This window comes from Sinocyclocheilus anshuiensis, unplaced genomic scaffold (genome assembly GCF_001515605.1).
Source record: "Sinocyclocheilus anshuiensis isolate Anshui unplaced genomic scaffold, SAMN03320099.WGS_v1.1 scaffold29, whole genome shotgun sequence".
NCBI classification, from domain to species: domain Eukaryota; kingdom Metazoa; phylum Chordata; class Actinopteri; order Cypriniformes; family Cyprinidae; genus Sinocyclocheilus; species Sinocyclocheilus anshuiensis.
Window position 1 is genome coordinate 516,792 of NW_015539835.1, and position 22,277 is coordinate 539,068.

The window sequence follows — 22,277 nt, forward strand, 5'->3', positions numbered from 1 at the left end:
TTCCAGCCTCACTCCGCGAAGCTTGAGCCCAACTCCCACAAGCCCTTGCAGCCCATGCAGCCCACTGCACGCGTTTCATTTTTGGAGGTAAGCGCGTGCTTCTTTTACATAGCCATTTTGTTTTGAGGCTTACCGTGTTCAAGGCTCTGTGTTCCGCCACTGAAAATGAAAGCATGGAGTTCAGTGATCGAAACGGCACAGGGTCTCTATTCATTTATCTCTTTTGAGTTTTGTTATTTTTACATTCAAAACCTTTGAATGGGATTTTATTTTCTAAAACTGTGGGGAATAAGCTTTGTTTCTTGTGCTTATATAACATTCTTAGATTCACCCCCTTCCCCCAGCCTTTTTGGTGAGTCTGTCATTCGCCCTCTTTTATGTGATAAATGGGATTTGCTGCTTTGGCCATTGAACATTTTGTTGGAAAGAGCTCTGCACCATTTCTGGTGGAAACCAGGTCATTTCAAATGCGTAAAAATTAGGAATGACTTTTACGACAAAGACAAAGGAAGCATATTCTCCATTTTTGAGAAAGTAAGACTTTTTGAATACTTATGTTTTTTCAGGCTTGACAGCACAATGAAATAACCAATTGGAAAAGATTGCGGTTTTGTAGGTTAGAATACGTTTCATGAGGAGTTTACACAAAATGTATTAAAGGGGTCATATGATGTTGCTAAAAAGAACATTATTTTGTGTATTTGGTGTAATGAAATGTGTTTATGCGGTTTAAGGTTAAAAAAACACATTATTTTCCACATCAGATCTTCTTTATGCACCAAGAGCTTGTAACACTCCAAAGAGGAAGGAAAAATTTAAATCGCATCATATGACCCCTTTAATGTGCCTTTAAGAAAAACAAAAAAATATAATATAATATAATATAATATAATACAGGGGTGCACATAAGTGGTACGCAGCAGTGTTAATTTTGACAGCAAATTTTGATTTAGTTTTAGTCATAATCTTTTGACTAAAATGCCATTTAGTTTTAGTCATTTGCAGTGACACACAACATGCCTTTTTGTTAAAATTAAATAAAACCACTTATAAAGAACAAGAACTTCTTTTTAATGAAATATCAATGGTTATATAGGCTAATTATGCATTCTTTATAGCAACTTGTTTACCATATATTTTGTGTAATTTTCTGTTCATGCAACGCGAAAGAGTACTCGCGCGCTGTGAGACATGCTTTCTGTGTGTATGTTTCAGTGTCTGCGCTCAGAAAACCGGACCGAACTGAGTTCTCTCTTGCGTCGTCAGATTTATCCATATGTCTGCTCTTCTCTTATACCCACATATTGACATTTTTGAACGTTTTATGAGATGTGCAGCAAGTGTTTTTTAGCTTATGTCCCGCTGGTTCATATGTACGTATCTAACCTCCTATGCAGCAGATTCGTTCTGAATGAATCTCTTCCCAAATCATCCCTCCCTAACATTTTCGTCTTGTAAATCTATTGACATTTTCGTCAACGAATAAAAACGTCATAGTTTTTGTCATTCAAAAAGAGTTTTAGTTTGTTATCGTCTCATTGTCGTCGGTGAAAAAATTAAAAAAAAAAATTATGACGAAATGAACACTGGTACGCAGGTGGTATGACCGAAATAAAAAATGCAGTGTGTAAATAGGTGACCGTGATTTCACCAAGTACAACATGTTCCTGGATCAACATTCCAATCAACCAATCAGAATTGAGGAGTAAGTTTTCAAGAAATGTCAGTTTTAGGCTTACAAACAGAGTTAGATGCTTCTACACCCTTGTTATTCACCTATCATTTCCCTCTGGTTTTAGGAACAAATTATGGGTAGGGTTAGGTTTAGGGGTATAGGGTTAGGTCTATATTTTTGGACAGTAATGTTGATCCAGGAACATGTCTGTCTTGGCAAAATCACGGCGACAGTGTAAATATCATAGACTGGTAAATATGTTCAGACCGCTCATTTGCGTACCGACATTGTTGACAGGTGTTAATGCACAATCACTGTTTTAGATCGACTAACTGTAATACTGTATAAGTATTCCACTCAAACTGAAAGCATAAATCTAGGCTATGCGTTGCCAGTTTCAGAGCAAAATGCATAACTGACATTTCATGCACTGACGCACTCGGCAGCGCTAAACCCAGAAGCACATATACTGTACTTGCTGGCAACCCACCAAAATAAAAGCTTGCTGATTTTAGGTTTGAAAATTATGAAAATTCAATTAAAAAAAAGGTTAATATTAGCGTTGTATTTTTAAGTGTATTATAAAATAACTGTATTTTTATTTTATACTCAAATTTATTTTTAAATATAATGGTATTATCATACTGATTATTTTTTATTATTTTTTTATTAATAATAATATAATATAATATAATATATAATATAATATAATATAATATAATATAATATAATATAATATAATATAATATAATATAATATAATATAATATAATATAATATAATATAATATAATATAATATAATATAATATAATAGATATGATAGATATGATATGATATGATATAATAATTATACTAATTACCTGATCATTATGAGACTCATTTGAGACACATGTTGCAACCTGTTAACAGCAAAGTGTCTCAGCTCACCCTCTTGCAGGATCACTCAGGACAGGTTTTAAGACCAGGTATAAACATGACTGTTGATTGCTTGAACCTTCACTCATTCCTTGGGAACAAATTTGACAATCATCACATTTTGTTGAAGCATCCTTTCGTTTCACAGCTTTGCTTCCTTTTATTTGTTGCTATATGCTTTGTGGCCTTTTCTAGTATTCTACTTTCAAAAAACTGAACGGCACAGCCAATCTGCCTTGGCTTGTCATCAAGTAAGTATTTTGGGCTTGCTGATAAAATGGGTCATTGAGCTGTCTGAACTAGCTTGATTAGTTGGTGTTTGCACACAATAGTCGTGAAACCGTTTAGATGATAAGGAGGTTATGACTGCATTACAGAACATTCATACATGGTTTCTGAAAAATAATGTGAAAAGTTTTGAGGGCACAAAATCTATTCCTTGATGAATTACTGGCTCACATGGAGCTACAGACAATTCCACAGATGTCTGTAGACTTGCAACAGCTGTCATTTACAAAGCTCTACACATCCCCACCCCTCAAGTGTTTGTTTATTAAATAATTAGAACATTTTTTTTGTTATGCTTCCAATTAACGGTACAAGTGCAGGGTACTATCAGCTTTGTTATCCCAAGAATTGTGAAAATGTGAGAAAAGGTATTACAATACCCTCTGGGAATGTTGATTGGTAAAAGAAAGATAAATGAAAATAAATTAAAGAATAAATGAATGAATGAAAGAAAAAGATAAGAGAACGAAAGAAAGGATGAAAGAAAATAAATGAAAGAGAAAGAGAAAGAAAGGAAGAAAGGGTAATTTCATTTAACTTTCTCAGGTATGAAAACTAAATGTTTAGTCATCATTAGGGTTGCAAAGGGGTGAAAAAAGTTCCGGTAAATTTCCGGAAACTTTCCAAAAATCCCTGGAATCCTGGGAAAAATCCTGGAAAGTTTCCAAAATTTCTGGAACTTTTTGCAACCCTAGTCATCATAACTAATCCTGTAATTTACATAAGCAATATCACTAATGTATGTACTGTGTTTGTTTGCTTAAAGTTTACAGTTAAGTGCCATGTTTTAAAATGTTAGTTTGGAAATGCTACTGTATTGGTAGTTTATTACTTGAGTAGTGTTACCTTACAATCGTTTGTCCTGGTATACTTATTTTTTTGTGTTTTGCGCACAGTTGGGTGTGCAGGCCTTTAAAAGTATATACCCCACTGACTGTAAGTGCAGATGGATCTAGTGGACCTTTCTTTTCAAGCCCTCAAATTACTTTTACCACAGAGTCACAGTATTCGGGCTGCACACAGACAGTGTCATATCAGCAAAATTATGTCACACAGATTTGCTTCGAGCCAAAGCAGAACGCGGACAAGGAAGGTATACTCGGGGCTTTATTCTAAGCATATTAAGAAAGATACCTTACAGTTTGTTGAATCAGACCACTGCTATTGTTTTTGGTTCATCCTCTCCAAATTAGAGCACCAAAAATGTAGAATTCAGATATAAAGCACAGGCTGACACAGAAGAGACTAGGCTTGTTCCCAGATTTAGGTTTCTATAGTTCACTGGCCTTGCAAGAAGAGATAAGAAGTCATGAGACTAAAGTTGTGAGATGATTGAGCTAGACTTTGCTCACTTCATGCGTGACCAGGTTCCTTATGGTTATGCACTCTTTGAAGGTTTGATCAGTTGTCTGTGTGCCGGGTTTAGTCATACAGTATGCTCTCTTAGTGACGTCCTTTTCCTCACACCTTAGTGGCTAGCGGCCCCACTGCATTCAATGGCTAATTGTCGAGGGCGAGTGGCCCCATTCCACCCCTCCAACTTCATCTGTCATGTGTCAGGGAGGCTGGGCCTCTCCATGTCCCTGCCTGCCAAATGAGCAGATTGAAGAACAGAACAGGAGGAGATCAAAGGTGCTGAAGTGGAAGAGAGAGGGTGGTGTTCTTCATATGGCAGGTCCAGTGAAGGAAAAAGAGGAGAGAGGTGAAAAGGCTTGGCTGCAGGGTGCAGGACTTGCACATGGTTACGGTTGAAAAGCTGTGCATTTCCATTTCAAATGGTCCGATGGGTTCTGGAGTAGGGCCAGACGGGGAGAGCTGTGATTGCATTCACTGCGTCGTCTCCTGATGATGCATTGCTGCTCTGACTCACACCCCCCTCCCTTCCTTTCCTCTCCCCTCCCCGCCTCAGGATGTGGTACGTTAGGTGCCTGTTACATGATATGGAGCGCGCATGAGTCTCAATAAGTCTACGGGATAGCGGCAAAGCCGTACGACTTTCACATCAAAACAAAAAGTCATCCTGCTGGAAGCGGAGGCACCCGGCATTCGAACAGGAACGGATATGACCTGAATAAGAAACAGCTCAGAGGAGTTTTCACACTATTCGATTTAGGACACTTCAGAGGACACACTGTCCCCCTTGACAGCCTGTGTATGCTGCAACGAGCAGCAGATGTGCATGGACGAACCTCTCTAGTGGCAGAGCGTTGCGCTGGGAGGACTTCCCGGGACTCTTGCGTTGGGTGCCTACTTCTCTTGGAAGCCAGGCATTTCTCCTCGCTCTCTTTTCCAAGACAGCTCAGAGCACTTTGGCGGCATGACTTTGGGACAATGTCCGACTCCAGCTTATGGACTCTACTCTCCAACTTTCCCATGCCTCACTTTATCAGTGGAGCAAGATTAAGGCGCTCCAAAAGGTAATCAAGTTGGTTGCTTGTCACTACTTGTGTTGGTTTTTAGGTGGTAGAACTTCTGGTATCAAGAATTAAGTCAGTGGAGGTTAGACAAGAACAATATGGTAATGCAGGTGCAGTGTTTGCTATTGTGTTAGATTTCCGTTGTGAATATGGAACTGGAGTACCTCTTGTTTGTAATCAGGGCGTTATTGTTCAGTCCATGCAGTAGGCACAAAAGATGTTTACATACTGTGCATGCATAATTACCGTGCATTTGCCTAAATATGCATGTTGAATGTGAGGAAAATGGCTTGTTCTGTAAATCCTCTTGAGAAGAGCTGACCGTCTCAGTGTTATAAGATGGATACACTGCTCTTGCAGAAATTGCTGAGGTTGCCCCATATCCTTTTCACCTCTCGTGTGACAAGACCAAACCTTCACCAAAAGGCCAACCAGCCATATATATCTCTGCTATCAAACAGTCAAGTGCATTTCTGCTTGTGCTTTTCCATCTTGCACATTTTTTAATCCTGGGAATGACCTATTTTACCATTGATGATACAGATGATCCGATTAGTATCCTCAGACTGAATAAATCAGACTGAATCTGTCATTTATGTTAAAATGAATTAGTTGTGGAGAACATATAAAGAAAATAGGATTACGCTTTCTTCACAGTGCTATGTTTATTAGTTTGTATTGGGTGGAGGTTTCAGTAATGAGATATGTCTCATTACTCATATGGCACTCAGCTATTACACCAATAGCAAATCGGCATATTCCTTCTGTGTTCTGTAGTAAAGTAATATAATAACTACATTGTATGTTGTGTATGTACATAATAACTAAGTGCATGATGTGTCCATCCATCAAAGTGATCTTCGTAATTTTTAGTAATGACCTTGATGTAGGCTCTCAAATGAAAAATTCTTGCTTTCAATCATGATTTTAGAGCTCAGTTTTTTTTTTTTTGTATCTGAAAATAGTGGGCCTAATCTCTGCAGTCTTCTGAAATGTTGACCATGAATAAAACCTATCATGTGTTAACATGAGTTACATCGTGCCACTTGTAATTTAGTAATTAGAGCTTTCTTTTGTTTAATTTCTGTATTGAATGGCATGCAAATATGTTTAAAAGCGAAGTTACTGGATGTTTCGTTGGTGCTTGATTAATTAAACATCATATAATTAGCATTTATCCATTGAATACTGTATTTGCAAAGAACAATGCTGGATTTAAGTCTGTAAATTGAACAAAGGACCCACTGAGGACAAGCCAATAAGAAAGACCATTAAGTAGACAGCTTCACAATGAATGATTAGTCAGTGACAAAAGCAAAATGTCTGCTGTCAAGTGGCAAAACAGTGACTGATACTTGTTTCAGTCATTTCTGCATGGGTTTCTTTCAGATCTAGCATAACTATTGCATTTTCATCATAGCTACAGTAAGAAGTGTGGAGCTGAGCACTGTCCGTTTCTAATCTGCCTGTGTGTAGCAGCTGTATAAATAGCAAAATCTGATCCTCTTTAACTGAGCGCTTATGAACCAGATATTATTCTAAATCATGCTACATATTTAAAGGGGTCAGATCATGACAGGACTTTCCTTGCTCTTTTAAAGTAAAGTTTTGTTGTACTACGATATTGTTAACTTTCAAATCTCAAAACTCTGTAACCAGTTCAAAAACACAATTTATTGCAAAAATAGCTCATTATATAACCATAATCTCACTACAGTACCATATGACTGCCCATGTTTGTATATGTCTTTACATATCTGAAGTCCAAGGGTTAGATTGAAGGTGGAAAATGGTCATGTGAAATTTGTAATCTGTATTTAGTGCAAGAAACTTTGACTAACATAAGTGGGCTTCAGGGGAAAATATTAAAGAAGAATGGTAGGATATGGCTCCTTTAAAGTACTTCAGATTCATATTCAAATAATATAAATTTTTCTTGCTTGACATTTGATTTATTTTCCCCTCTTTTAGAGTCATCAACCTCTCCATCTGCATTCAGCAAAATTACTTAAATTGTTTTCTTGCATGTGTGTACACAAATGTCGCATTATTCAGTGGTTTGTATGTTTCTAGATGTTTTATGAATCATATGTGACCCTGGACCACAAAACCAGTCATAAGGGTCCATTTTTTTTTTCGAAATTGAGATTTATACATCAACATTGTTAGGATATGACAATATTTGACCAAGATACAACTATTTGAAAATCTGGAATCTGAGGGTGCAAAAAAAATCAAAATACTGAGAAAATCGCCTTTAAAGTTGTCCAAATGAAGTTCTTAGCAATGCATATTACTAATCTTAAAGAAAGTTCTATTCCAAGTGCACCACACATGAAGTGGTCAGCATGGTGTAAATGTAAAACAAATGACTTGTTAAATATCTTTGCAGAAAAGATACATTAAATATGAAGGCAAATATTGCACAAACTTGTCTTAAACATATCCTATATGTTCATAAATAATAATAAAAAAATGCTAACTATTTCTAAGACATGCAGTTTTACAAGTCAACTAAAAAAGTCAAGACAATTCAAATTCAAAATGACAGAAAGTATAACACCAATAGTAGGCACTGTAAAAACAAACCTATAAAATCTACTTGATAAAATTGAGGTAACAATTTGCATTCAATTTGTTTGGGTAGATTCCATCCTATATATTTGAATAAAGAAATAATAACAATAAAACATATTAGGTAAAGTCTCCCTAATATTTCTCAATACATTACACAACTAATTACCTATAAAAATTGAGTAATATTAACTCTATGGTTAGCAGGCAACAGTTCATCTAATAATTATTATTAATAATAATTAGCCAATAGGGATAATTACACATTATTTATTCAGGAAAGGTTGAATTTACCTAAAAATGGTCAGGCACAGGATATTACATCAATTACTTTTTATTGACCAAATAACAAACATTTATTTTTTAACATTTAAAATGAATTAATGTACGCACAAAAGAGTCGTACAATCGATTTCAAGTGAAATACAACTTCATATCACTGATGTTAGATAAAACTTCTTGAACGCTTTACATTCAAAAATAAACCAATGTCTTCATGGTCACATTTTGTCATTTCAAACAATAAGAAACTGTGATTTGATGTAATTTGTGACTACAATGGTTGCAACACTTGAAATGAGGCTGGGTCCTCCTCAGCTGTGGGATCATGCATCACCAACACCTTCATTATTTGGTTTGTGTGGCCCTCAAGTTCATCCTCCTGTTAAAAAGAAAAAACAAGATGCACGTACATATTTTACGTTAGTTTAAAGGGATAGTTCACCTTCAGTTGCTGGTCCCCATTGACTTGCATAGTGTCAGCAACTGAAGGTGAACTATCCCTTTAATTATATTAACATGCTGTACAGTAGTCAACATTTGAAGTGGATCAAAACCTTTCATCAAAGTTGTCCTAAAACCAAAAAAAAAAAAACCCATTCTTGTCTTAGGACAACTTTGATGAACTTTTATGATCCACTTCAAATGTTGACTACTGTATATTAACAAGTTGTTTTCTTGGTGATTCTACATTGCTACCATGATGGCATTCTAAAGTTTTTTTTTTATGTGTCTTTTACAGACGTGGGCCATGATATACTCCAATAAAAAAACTGGACTAAACCCCAAAAATGTTATGTTAAGCATATATGCTCACGCATGTAATTCTTAAAGGCTTAGATCTCCTGAAAATTAAAATTGTCATCATTTACTCACCCTCATGTTGTTTCCAAAACCAGAAGACTTTTGTTCATCTTCAAAACACAAATTAAAATGTTTTTAATAAAATCTCAGAGATTTCTGTTCTTCCACTGAAAGTCTATTCACCCAAAACTCTTAAGCTTCGAAAAGTTCATAAAGAGATAAGAGTAAAAAAAGAGAGTAAAAGAAATTAATGTGAATTGAGTGGTTTAATCCAAGTCTTCTGAAGAGACATGATCAATTTATATGATGAACTTGAAATACTTGATATGATTTAATTATAGGCTTTTATTCACATATAAACACTGATTAGCAAACAGTGTTTGCAGCATCCAGCTTTGGTAAATGGAAGCTCAAGCATGCTTGCTTGATGTGTGAGAACCAGCAAAGTTCATTCTCGCTATATGCAGCATGTTTGAGGTTCCGCAAGAACCAATGAGGTTTGTTCTCACACATCAAGTATGGTTGAGCTTCTGTTTATGTTCGCTGATCGTAAAAATAAGTCTAAATGAAATCTGTTCATCATATAAAGCAATTGTGACTCTTCAGAAGACTTGGATTAAACTGCTCGATTCATATGGAATTTTATTTTACTTGAAATTTATTTTACAATATCTTCATGAACAACTTGAAGCATCAAGAGATTTGGATTAGTAGACTTTCAATGGAGGGACAGAAATCTCTCAGTTTTCATTGAAAATATATTCATTTGTGTATCGAAGATTAACCAAAATCTTACGAGTTTGTAACAACACGACATTGAGTAAATGAGGACAGAATTCCCACTTTTGGGTGAACTATCCCTAAAATGTACTGCCTAACAAAATGAACATATAGTGTGTTTTAAAATGGATTGGATTGGTTGATCAGCTGAATCACATGACTGATATTGGAAATGAAACAATGGCATCAGGGCAACATTTTGTGTATCCCTTTGAATGCCTCGAGTTGATCAGTCATTTAATAACATACCTGACAGTCTTGAAAGAGCTCTTCTTGGTTTCTTCAACAGACAACTGTATCCCTTTTTTCCCTTAATACTCTATAAAGAGATGGATTTTAGTTGTTAGAAGTTAAGAATTTCCTACAAGTTTTCTAAAAGTTCACATATTGCAATGTTTCTGCAAACTCACGATCACTAAAGCATAAAACTCCAAGTGAATTGGCACAAAATCTATAAAACTCAAATCATAGAATTGATGTTTCTAAGATCACATAAGGAATATAAAATGCATTAAGCCTACACAATTCTATCTTTTGCTTTTTGTCAGTGTCAACACAGCACGCGCTAATCGCTGTACATCCACGCTAACCATTAGCTTGGGGACTTATATGTAGCTGTAATATCAAGTTTATACAACATTATGCACAGAGAAAGTTAACTTAGTATAGTTAGTGTACGGTCTTGTTCACAGCTTAGTTGGAACAGTTTGACATTTTTTGCACATTAAATGCTTGTAAAGGAAGTTTTGTATTGCATCGCGCGAACCAAGGCATACAAAGATACATGCAAATGCACCCACAGAAACATTTTCAGATACAATCATTTCACAACACCAATAATAATAATAATAATAATAATCTGTAAAATAATCACTTACTCCTGTCTGTTCTTAGCACATCAACCATCACTCATCAACCAATCACCAATGTAGATATTTACTCGCATTTGCAGGAACCATTAATTTGGCCAACCACAAATTCTAACAGTCAACCTGTCACCACGGCTGTGACGCCGACAGTGTTAGAAGCGTGCCAATTACAAATCTTTTGGTCGATCTTACCATTAAACAATTAACATTTGCATGACGATATCAGCATGTTATAAATAAAACCTATAGTTCGACACGTCACGGTCCCGCCATTGACACAGAAGATGATGAATCAATCCCGCGATTCCCTCCTGGACTTTGACGCATGTGCACTTTACGGTGTCAGAGCTAATATTTTGAGGTATATATTACTTAATTTTTTTAGTGTTACAGTTATTACTGTTAACAAATAGGTAGTGTAGGTAGAATTTGCCAATTATTATATATTTTACTTGCCAACTAATATACTTACAGTTAGGGGTGTAACGGTTCAGATTGCTCACGGTTCGGTTCAGGGTTTTAGGGTCACGGTTCGGTACAGTTCAGTTTGGTATGTGCTATGTTCAGAGAAAAAAGGACTAAAATAAAAAAGAAAATCAAATCAAATAATCTAACTAAATGCAACGGCACAAATAAATACAATAGAGCAAAGATACAACAGAGTTTTTCAGGTGTTTAACAGTAATTTTCAGGCACAGAAATTTAAAAACAAATGTAAAATAACAGTGTATATTTCACTCTATAAATTAAAGACCAACCCTTGATGAAGTTGCAAAAGCTATTCAATCAAGAGCAGTGAGTGATTTCCTTGTCTTTTGTTGTTTAACATTAAAAACACAGACAGCAGAAATAGACTGCTGTTCCTTTAAGACATAATTCACAGATCCAGTACACTGATACTGATACACATGCGTTGTCTTTCTCGACTGATTACGTTCAAGACATGACCAACAATGTTTGCAAGGATACTCACAAAGACGGGCATGTTGACATTTTTTGTGTTAGTTTGTCTGTTGAAAAGCAAGCCTTGAAAGACCAATCAATATCTGCACGCACGCGCTACGGATGAGTGTGCACACACGCACGCACCCATATCTTCAAACAGCACAAACATACAGTAATAGTTCTTTATAGGTTTTTGCATTTCACTGCATTGCATTTCCATTGTTTTCTATGTAAACTTGCATATGACAGACAAGTTTGACCATTGCACTCACATCTTGCGTCTTTTGCAGCATCTCGTGCACGAAATGCCTTCTAAAAATGCGGTGCTCGAGATAAATCTCACAAGGTTATGAGATGTTTAACTCACATCTCATAACCTTGCATTTATTCCCCCAATTCCACTGCCCAATTCTCTCTTTTTTCTTTTTTTTTTTTTCTTTTTTTCAACGCAAAAACTAATTTTGTGAGTAGCTGCTTAGGACAAACAATATGCTCTATGTCATGGTCCTTTATAAAGTGTTCACATGTGAGCAGTTAATCAGGTGTGCCGTCTGAAATTAAATAGACTTAAATAGTATGTTCTCGTAAAACATATAATCTTTGTTGTATTTGCAAATTTGAAAAATATTTGTATTACTTTTTCTTTTTAAAGTAATTACTTTTTGTATATCTGTAACACTCTACAAATAAAATGTTTTTAAGCAAATTATGTTCCTATTCAGGTATAAGGCTGTTGAGAGTGTAAAGATGACGCGTTGTGTGGATGTGAAATGTTAAATAATTCACTAGGGTCATGTAAAGTAGGAGAGTGAGTTTAATTTCATTATCACTGTTTTTTTTTTTTTTCTTGGCACATTCAAAGAGCAGTGTTACAGTAAATGATATGTGCTATTTACCTGCAGTTCATATCAAACTAATGTAAAATCAGTTATCTACAATGATACTTTTAAATCTATAGTGATATTTTATTTATAACACGGATAGTTCTGGTCCTTGATTCGAAGCTGTTGTAAATTACTCTACAGACATGCACCTTTGTTTACATTTGTCTGTTGCTTGGCAACCACTTTGTTGGAACCACAACTGATTCTGAGGAACTACATTGTTTGGTGGAAAAATACTGTTTTTATTAATATCATTACACTTTATTTGCACCGTTTTATTTTGTGAAACCATACTACGTATATGGAATAACCGTTTTATAAAAGCAATTAGCCCTGTGAAGCCGTGGTTTACAGTGAATTTATAACCGCTACGCCCCTTAGCTGTTATAAATTCACTGTAAACCACGGCTTCTTGGGGCTTATTGCTTTGTAAACCATGACAGATGCACAATTAAAGTATTGATGCCTCACTAATATTCCTTTTTGTGCCAGTGTGACTAGGTGTTAAAATGACTCTTAATGTTGTTGTCATTTTCCACAAAACACAATGCTTTGGTTTGTTTTCTAGCTGCAGAACGAGCAACAGAAAAAGTCTGATAGGGAGTGGACAGTCATCAGTCCTTCCTCGACCACACTCACCTCTGTCATCACACACAGGTAACTGGTTCAGTGTGTTTGTCTGTTTGCATAAGTGCACGTGTGTTGATACTGATGGTTTCGATGTCTAGAGTCTGTCCAAGTGACACTTGGATTCTTATGTTTGCGGTGTAGCCCTACTCATAGCAAAGTCTCTAAAAAAAACTCTAATATAATATATAGCTTTAAATTAAACTATGTTCTGATCAGTGGTGGAAAGAGTACTGAAAAAATATACTCAAGTAAAAGGCCTAACACTGTATGCAATACCCGCAACCTCACACCAAATTTCAGGCCGTGTAGATAGGCAAGCATATATACAAATCATTTAGTAAGCAGAAATCCGAAATTTACCTTAACATATCAAGTTAGAGGAAGATGCGACTGAATTGATGCTTGAAGAATGCACTTCCAGCAGCCATGATAAACAGTTGGCGGTTAAAGTTTTCTATGCACAATTTGATTTGACGAAAGTCACGAGACCTATTACTCTCTATCCAATCACGTTGATGGATAAAAATAAAATTAAAATAAGCATGTAACGACCACAAACGGAGGAAAATAGCGGAGTAAAAGTACCGATACATCACTTAAAATGTACTCAAGTAAAAGTAAAAGTACACAATTTTTAAACTACTCAAAAAAGTACAATTACTGATAAAAACTACTTAATTACTGTAACGTGAGTATTTGTAATTCGTTACTTCACACCCCTGGTTCTGATTGGCTTCTTTCTTGAAAATTTGTCGCTTCACACCTGGTTAGGGAATGGTGTATTACTTACCTGTGTCACAGAGAGCAGTCTGTTGTAATACAGCCAGGTCCACAAAACACAATAAAGTGCTGCAGAAAAAAAGTGTGTTTGATCAGCGATCCTGTGTCTGATTCATGAGCTGTACACAAGGTCTACGTCTCTCTCATTCTGCAGACTGGGCACACACTGCCCCTGTACTGGAAACCTTTAAAGAACATTCAGCATTACTGTTGATTTAATGACAGCGTATTATGCGATTAAACGTCACTTTAGTTTTATAGCATAGTCAGCTGGCTCATAACAGCTCATGCTCTCGGATAACATTTAACATAGCGTTTATAGACTTGAGTCATGAATTATGTGAGGATAAAGTATAATACATTTATAAATGTATTTTATACATTACTGATCTAAATTTAGCGATCTGTCATTTTTTTTAAATGTCTCTTCAACAAGGCTGCATTTATTCAATCAAAAATATAGCAAAAACCGTAATATTTTTTTAAATTTAAAAGAACCGTTTTCTATTTTAATATATTTTAAAATACAATATATTCCTGTGATGGCAAAAGTTTGGTGGTATGGTTAGGTTTAAGGATGGGGTACAGTGTAATTACAGGAAGGTATTTTTAAATGTAAGTACAAACACATAAAACATGTATGTACACAATAAGTGCATTGTATCAAATATTAATTTTAATGTAGTTACATTTACATTTACATTTAGTCATTTAGCAGACACTTTTATCCAAAGCAACTTACAAATGAGGACAAATTACATGGTTACAATCTAAAGTAGGTCCTACTTTGCAGAATTCTATGGTGAATAGAAAGTGCAAAAAATGTTTGGTAACAATGTAGAATTTTTTACTGTCACTTTTGATTAATTTAATGCATCCTTGCGGAATAGAAGTTCAAATGGAAGTTCAGTATTTTATCAGACTCTGTTTATCAGTTGTGTGTGAATATCAGTAAATGAGTCACCACTAATGTGCAGCCACCATCAGCAAAGCTCAGGGGCCTCTCTTTATCAGCACCGGTGGGCCCTTAGACATGTCTATTAATTAATGATTAACTCTTTCCCCGTTCAATCGGGTTAATTATCTGTAATTATTGCAGGGCAGAAGGCTGTTTTTCTGTTGGTGGAAGTGGGACACTGGCTCTAATGACCATGATTTGGGATCTCCCAGACACTCAATTGTGGCCATATTGCCAAAAGCAATCCCCAGAAACAGTGGGGTTCGGCTAATAAGAGGGCACATATGGTGACAATGGCATACAGACCTTTCTGGCTTAACTCACTCCTATGTTGTTTGCCAAAAGGACAAAAGGCATCATAAAATACTATAAAAACTGTCCATGTAACTTATTAATTATAATCCGAAGCATTTGAGGCAATGTAATAGTTTTGTGGGCCAAACCAAAATGTTGTTGTTTACTAAAAATATTCCCTATCCCTTCAAGAAAAAGATGGTAGAGCTGGCACGGCCATATATAACTGCAGAAGAAGAAAAAAATGTTAATAATATTATCAGAAGATTTTAGACTATTGTTGGCACAGTAAAAAGTGTGAAACCTTTTTTTGTTTTGGTTTCTTTCTTTTTTTTTTAGGCACCAGTCCGCAAGACAGCCCTAGAAACTTCTCCCCTAGTGCTTCAGCTCATTTCTCCTTCACACGCAGGTAATAACATGGACATCTATACCCATGACACACTTCTGAAGAGAAGTTTTCTATATTTCTAAGCTACCAAGTTTTTACCTGGAATATGAGTAAAAAAGAAAGAAAAAAATCAAGCAAACACCCTATCATTGTGGTGTAAATTTCAGAAAATTAAAATGTGGAAAGAGGAACGTAGTGTGTAAACTACCTATGGCACTCAAAATGCATAATTTAAAAGTTAAATATCTGTATTATTAGAATAGTGGTCCAGATCTGTCAGGAATATCAGGACGTCAGTACAATGTTCAAGTAAACAGTGCTCTTTGAAGTGAGGAGCATGTGGCTGTTGAAAGCTCTTGGTTGCTCAGGAGCTGACAGGCTTTCTACAGTTTTAGATGGGAATAAATTTAAAACCGTGGTTCAGAAGTTCAGATTTAACCTGTCACATCAAACTCTGTTTGATCAGACAGGATGGGGTGAAAAATGGGTCTTTTATTTCAAAATTTGTATGCTTTTTTTACTTATTTTATTTTATTAATTTATTTATTATTTTTTTACTATTTTTAATCCTCTAGTCATGGACTAAGAGCAGACAGGTAATTCAAATGAAACTTATTGAGCGAATCTCATATCTTTTTTTTTTTTTTTTCCCATTTGGATCATAAAAGGTTTTTCCATTGTAGTGTTATTTTTATGATGACAAACAAACAAGTAAACTATTTAAATTGTGAAGTGTTACATTAAGAAATCATTTATTTCAAAATGTTTTGCTTTTTTCAATTTCTTTACTGTAAGTAATTTTTTCAATTCAATTCCATTTGTATAGTAATTTTTAATAGAAAAAAGCATTATGGCAAATGAGAATTTGTCTTTTAATTATTATGGGAAAAAAATATGAATGGCCCTAAAAACTGTAATATAAAAATAATTTCTACTAATATACTTTCTATATGTTAAGAATGTTGTAAGAATATAACTTATGTTCTTTCTTCTGAATTTTTTGTTTTTTTTTGGTGGGGTGCAATCTGACCTGGACATGTTTTCATGAGATTCACTCTATCGAAATCTACCATAGTGCATCACGCACCTTCTGTGGCTATTGACATCAAGTGCCTGCACAACCATTTTTAGGCATTTTCTGTATTTACTCAGCCCATGTAACACTCCTCCCAGTGTTTGTGGCGTTTGTCTTCCTGTGATTATCATCAGATCATTCAATCAGCCAGGAGATCCATAGGAAATTGCACTGCTTGATAGCAGCCCCAGCTCATGGATTACACTGCCACTGTCTTTCATCTGCTCTACTTTGAAAATAAATGACTCGCTCAGCATTTTCCTTTTATCTAGTGTACCACTCGCCTCTCGTGTCTTGGATCCAATGCAATGCAATCTAGTATATGCCATTTACTGATGATGATTCTAAACAGTACCTGTAATTATTTTGAGGGGAAATGGACTGAGGGATGTCTGTGTTTGTAGAACTGATGGGCGACGCTGGTCCTTGGCATCCCTTCCCTCCTCTGGCTATGGAACAAACACACCCAGCTCTACCGTCTCTGTAAGTACCACATGTTTTTCAAATGGTAGAAGTAATTGTGCATTCACTGGCAGAGATTTGAAGCAACAAAATGACTTTGAAGGAGAAAATTACATTACATTGGCATTTGAAGAGATTTGAATGCCACTTTTGGCATTGTGCCAAAGTTGAGCAAAATATGCAGCAAATCTAGCATATGCCTATCAGCAACCAACATCAAAGTCATTTTGGGGGCAATAGGCAAATAAATCACTGTCAGTATGAATGCCTCCTTTGAGTGAACCGAAATTAGCATTGAACTGTGAAGACAAAGGCTCTGTTCCAAAATCTACTGAGCTACCTCTCTGTCTACTGCCTATAAATGCACCTAACTTATATCTGAAAAGGAATCTCATGTGAAGTGAAACTCTTATTGGCAAATGAGAAACATGACTCACATGACAGCCTTTTTACTCCAAGACCCCCTATTGTCTACAACCCCCCTGCCCCTATTTTAAAAATAAAATTCAATGCAATTCAGTTCAATTCAGGATTCCAGAAGTTTTAAGAGTCAAATGTTCTTAAGGGTCCCCTGCTCTTTTTAACCAATAAATTTACATGACTTTTCCAGTCGTTTGTGGTTTAATAGCTAAGGATAAGGATTTTCAAAAATATTTTTCTTTACCATTTCTACCTGATAAAATATTTTAAAGCTTGGAATAATTAGAAAAAAAAGATGTTCATTATAAAAATGCCTATATAGAGTTTTCCAGGTCTAGAACACACTCATAAAATGAGGTCTCATATAAGTGTACCAAGGCTGTGGGAAACCTGGTTCTTCATTGGGAAAAAAAATAATAATAAAATACCTGTCGTTGTGGAGGTGAATTAAAATTGAATTTCATTTTGGTAGTTTTAGTTTATATTAATGCTTGTTTTATCTTAATTTAAATCAGTTTAAGTCATATTGGAGGTTTGCTGAGGCCCCTGGTTGAGAATCACTCATATAAGGCATAAGTATACTTAAATGTATCAGTTTTAAAAAATAGGTACAACAGTACATTAAGTATTAAATGAAATGTATTTATAATCAACATTTCTACTGACTCATCTGCTATCTTAGCAATGCATTCTGGGATCTTCTTTTAAAGGCAGCATAATGTTACCTTTCTGTTAACAGCACATCTGTGATGGCTTAAAATGCTATTTAGGTGAGCAGCTCACTGGGTTTTGGAGCAGAGGGATCTCCAACTATCAACTAAAATTGTATTCAGCTTGTTGTATACAATGAGTGCCAACGAACATTACTTTTTTTGTATGTTGTTGACATTGCAAGCTTCATTGCCGTTTCTGCTTTGAAGCTTTGGGTTTGTGTCTTGTGTCCTTGCACTCACATGTATGACGGAAAAATCCGTCCCGCACAGGTCTCTACTCACATGCACAACTGAATTGATACTTGGCTGAGACTGTCTGCCACGGGCAACAGATGCTGCCATGACTGTCTCCCAGTCTGATTCATGTGCCTCTGAGCAGCGCCAGATTTGTTTGCTGATAAATATGTCCCTGAATCCGCGCCAGACTGCCCACCCACTCACTCACTCTCTGGTGGTGGTTGTTGTTGTTGTTGTTTAGTGACACAGTTGCTGCAGCTGCCCATCTTTACAGGAAATGGCTAGCGGTATGATGCTGGCAAACTAGCCAACAGAAATTTCCCCTCAATAACATTTGTCAGTAACATTTTTTTATTAATTAGAAATGAATACTTAATAAAAGTGAGAGTAAAGACTTTTACATTGTTACCAAAAAAAAAAAAAAGGCTATTTCAAATAAAAGTTGTTCTTTTGAACTAATGGCTGATGATAATTAAACTTTGCCATCACAGGAATAAATTACATTTTAAAGTATTAAAATAGGAAGTAATTTTTTTGATGTGATTTCAATGTGAATGGGGCTGTGAGTTTAATATCAGAGCACAATATTACCAGTTTATTAACTAACCTACAGGCAAAATATCCTAATAAGCAGACATACAGATTAATATAGGAAACATAGGGTCATTGTTGGTTAGGGCACAATATAGCAGTCTTTAAAATGGTGAACAAAATGTGTTTTTAATACAGTACATAATTAACCTTTTTTTTTTTTTTTTTCAGAATCCACCCCACAGTTTCAAAAGAATAAAAGCTTCTTAGTTAAATTTTAGACTCTGACTCCCTTACATGAAAGAAGTAGTTGACCCCAAAAAATGAAAATTTGCAAATCTGTCATCGTGGAATTAAATGAGATTGGGTTAACTATTATTTTAGTTTACCTCACTTATATACTTGCGTATTGACTGAGGTCTCCGCTCCACATCATATGTAGAACTGAATCATCATGAAGAAACAGGAAAACAGTGATAAACCCATTGCTGTGTTTTAGTTTTATACATCACCTGCATTATCACCTAATGATGTGTTATGTAACACATCAGTGGGCATCTTTTCTTTCTTGTTTTGTTTTAATTTCATTTTCTCTTCTTTTCTTTTCTTTTCTTTTTCAATGTATTTTCGTTTCATTTCCAGTCGTCCTGTTCATCACAGGAGAAGCTCCATCAGCTGCCTTTCCAGCCCACACCAGACGAGCTCCACTTCCTGTCCAAGCATTTCTACACGGAGAGCATTTCTGGAGACGACCTCAGGAGAGCTACGCCTATGCGGCCACGTTCTCGCAGTCTCAGGTACAGGAAGCTTAATTGTTGTTGTCTTTTTAAACTTATCTCAGATCTGTCTTTTTCTGAATCCCATTTTACAAACTGAATAATATGCAAGAATTACTGCATACTAAATCATAGTACATTAAAAGTAGTATGCCAAAAATGGCAGAGTACATGATTTTTAAGCTAATGTTACGCGCAACCCTTTGGACTGCTGAAGAGGAGAAGTTTGTTAATGTTCTTCTTTGACACAAAGAGATAAATTGCACTAAAAAAAAGTTTAAAGAAAATATCTATACAAACATACAAACAGCTGGTCATTATTGCAAAATAAACCTTTTTTTTTTTGGTGTGAAGATGCAAATTTATTAATGTTGTAGTATGTCACAAATTTAAAATAAGTGTTGAAAACATTTTATGTATGCATGTATGCAAACTGGGACACAGCCCATCTCTTTCTCACAATATTATTATTATTTATAAAGAATTATAACATTAGTATATTGAAATAAATGTTTTTCTTATATTGCATTGACAGTCCTGGAAGATCCCCATCATGCTGTGACCATGAGATTATCATGATGAATCATGTGTACAAGGAAAGATTTCCCAAGGTAAGTGTATCCTACTTTCACCAATCTTCTTCACTATCGAGTGATCGTATCTTTAAAGGGAAATTCATTGTTGGTTTGCATTCTCCACCCTTCAGGCCACAGCTCAGATGGAGGAGCGCATCAAGGAGATCATTCAAAGCAACTCCCCTGAGAATGTCCTGCCTCTGGCTGACGGTGTCCTCAGCTTCGCACATCATCAGATCATTGAGTTGGCCAGAGACTGCTTGGAAAAGTCCTGTCTCGGCCTCATTACCTCACGATACTTCTGTGAGCTCACGGATAAACTGGAAAGGCTCTTTCAGGAGGTAAATGACGCCTCCAGAGACTTTGCTTTCTTCATTCTTCTGAGCTAAAACTAACTTTCTGTATTTAAAATACTCTCCCCCCTGTGTATTCTTCCATTTCAAGTTGTTTCTGATCATTGCTTTTATTGATGCATGCATATAGATGACCACTTGTGATGTGTTCTGTCGTTGTAATTCAGTCAACTGAGCGATCGGAGAGTGCAGAGGTGACCTTCATCAAGGAGCTGGTGAAGAAGATTCTCATCGTCATCGCCAGGCCTGCTCGACTCCTTGAATGTCTGGTAGGTTGTCTACAATAGTTCCTTAGCTACGGTCTGGGTCAGTCAGCCTTGTTACTTCTGCTGTGAATTCTGTTGCGTCTATCAGTTGTAAGATATCTGTTCAAACTTAGATTGGTATGGCCAGATGCTTTAAGTTATGCAAGTCAAAGTCTAGTCAGAGTCAGGTTTGCCAGGTTTTCACAAGAAAACCCACCCAATTCGCTACTCAAAACTAGCCCAATTGCGTTTCGAGGGTGTCCCCAGTTAAAAATCGCATTCCGGGGGGTAAAATACACGTTTTTTTGGCAGGGTTCCCCTGCTAAAATTCGCATCCCAGAGGATAAATATCATGTTATTGGAGTCGGTTCAAACCGCAGACATGAAAACCAACACGCGGCAACAGAGTTTTCTGTTAAAGATAAATACTTTCTGTCTTGTAGGAGTTTGACCCTGAAGAGTTTTATCATCTCCTGGAGGCTGCAGAGGGTCATGCCAAAGAGGGCCAAGGCATCAAGACCGACATCCCGCGCTACATTATCAGCCAACTTGGTCTGACAAGGGACCCGCTTGAGGGTAGGAGGACCTCAGTACATGGTTTTCAGTAGTCTTTGCCTCAGAGGGTTCACCCATGGGCTGTTCATAAGGTGTTTGATGTTTGATGCATTTTGCACCAATGCCAAAAGCAAGTTAAAATTCTGTTTCAGTTTGCTTGGCTGACACTCATTCAACTTATGGGAGTCTGGGCTCACATGTTTTTATCAGTCCGTTAGGAAATAAAGTTTTATTCACAGGCTCTCAGGCTGAGTGCTTCCAAGGAAGAACTAGTTGCTGGATTGCCCCAGGTTGTGTCAAATCTTTAAACAAGACAATTAGTTCAGTGCCTATAAAACTAGTCATTCTGCAGGGAGTTTGTTTTATTGTTTTACAACATTAAAACACAAAAGATTTAATTAGGCTTTTTGTGACTGATCAATAGAAAAAAAAATCCTTTATGACAAAGTATAACAAAATCTACAAATTGGTCCAAATGTATGACAGTTATTAAATATAAAATATTTTTTGCATAAATATTTAATATGTATTCATTTAAATTCAAGAGTATTTTTTTCTCCCCACAGTCACTTTGGTACCTCACTACTGTTGTCTCTGGTTTGTTTAGTTTGTTAAAGACAATACATTTTCAGTAATATCATAGATTTAATGGTACTGCATCGGAAGTACAGACTTTGAACTTAATTGAGCTGGATAATGACACTTACTGTGCAACACTGACACTGTTATTATACTAAATTGAATAAGCATTGAACTAAATTGAACTGAATAATGACACTGTTATCTATTTTACAGCTGAAATTGAATTAGTTTCATAATCGATTAATTTTATTTTCCTGCTTATTAATGTGAAGC

General features: G+C 35.9%; 1 protein-coding gene across 4 annotated transcripts in view; it reads left to right on the forward strand.

Moving 5' to 3' along the window:
- LOC107684348 (microtubule-associated serine/threonine-protein kinase 4-like) overlaps positions 1-22,277 on the forward strand; it is a 136,534-nt gene that overhangs the window by 90,132 nt on the left and 24,125 nt on the right. For 2 of the 4 annotated variants that reach the window (XM_016480593.1, XM_016480596.1), the window contains exons 5-12: positions 12,999-13,087; positions 15,432-15,501; positions 16,960-17,038; positions 19,561-19,715; positions 20,230-20,305; positions 20,401-20,610; positions 20,790-20,891; positions 21,311-21,443. In XM_016480593.1, coding sequence (XP_016336079.1) covers positions 12,999-13,087; positions 15,432-15,501; positions 16,960-17,038; positions 19,561-19,715; positions 20,230-20,305; positions 20,401-20,610; positions 20,790-20,891; positions 21,311-21,443 — 914 coding nt within the window. Of the gene's footprint in view, positions 1-6; positions 88-4,828; positions 5,296-12,998; positions 13,088-15,431; positions 15,502-16,055; positions 16,077-16,959; positions 17,039-19,560; positions 19,716-20,229; positions 20,306-20,400; positions 20,611-20,789; positions 20,892-21,310; positions 21,444-22,277 lie in introns of those variants that run through there. The other 2 variants (XM_016480595.1, XM_016480594.1) reach the window with 2 other exon arrangements.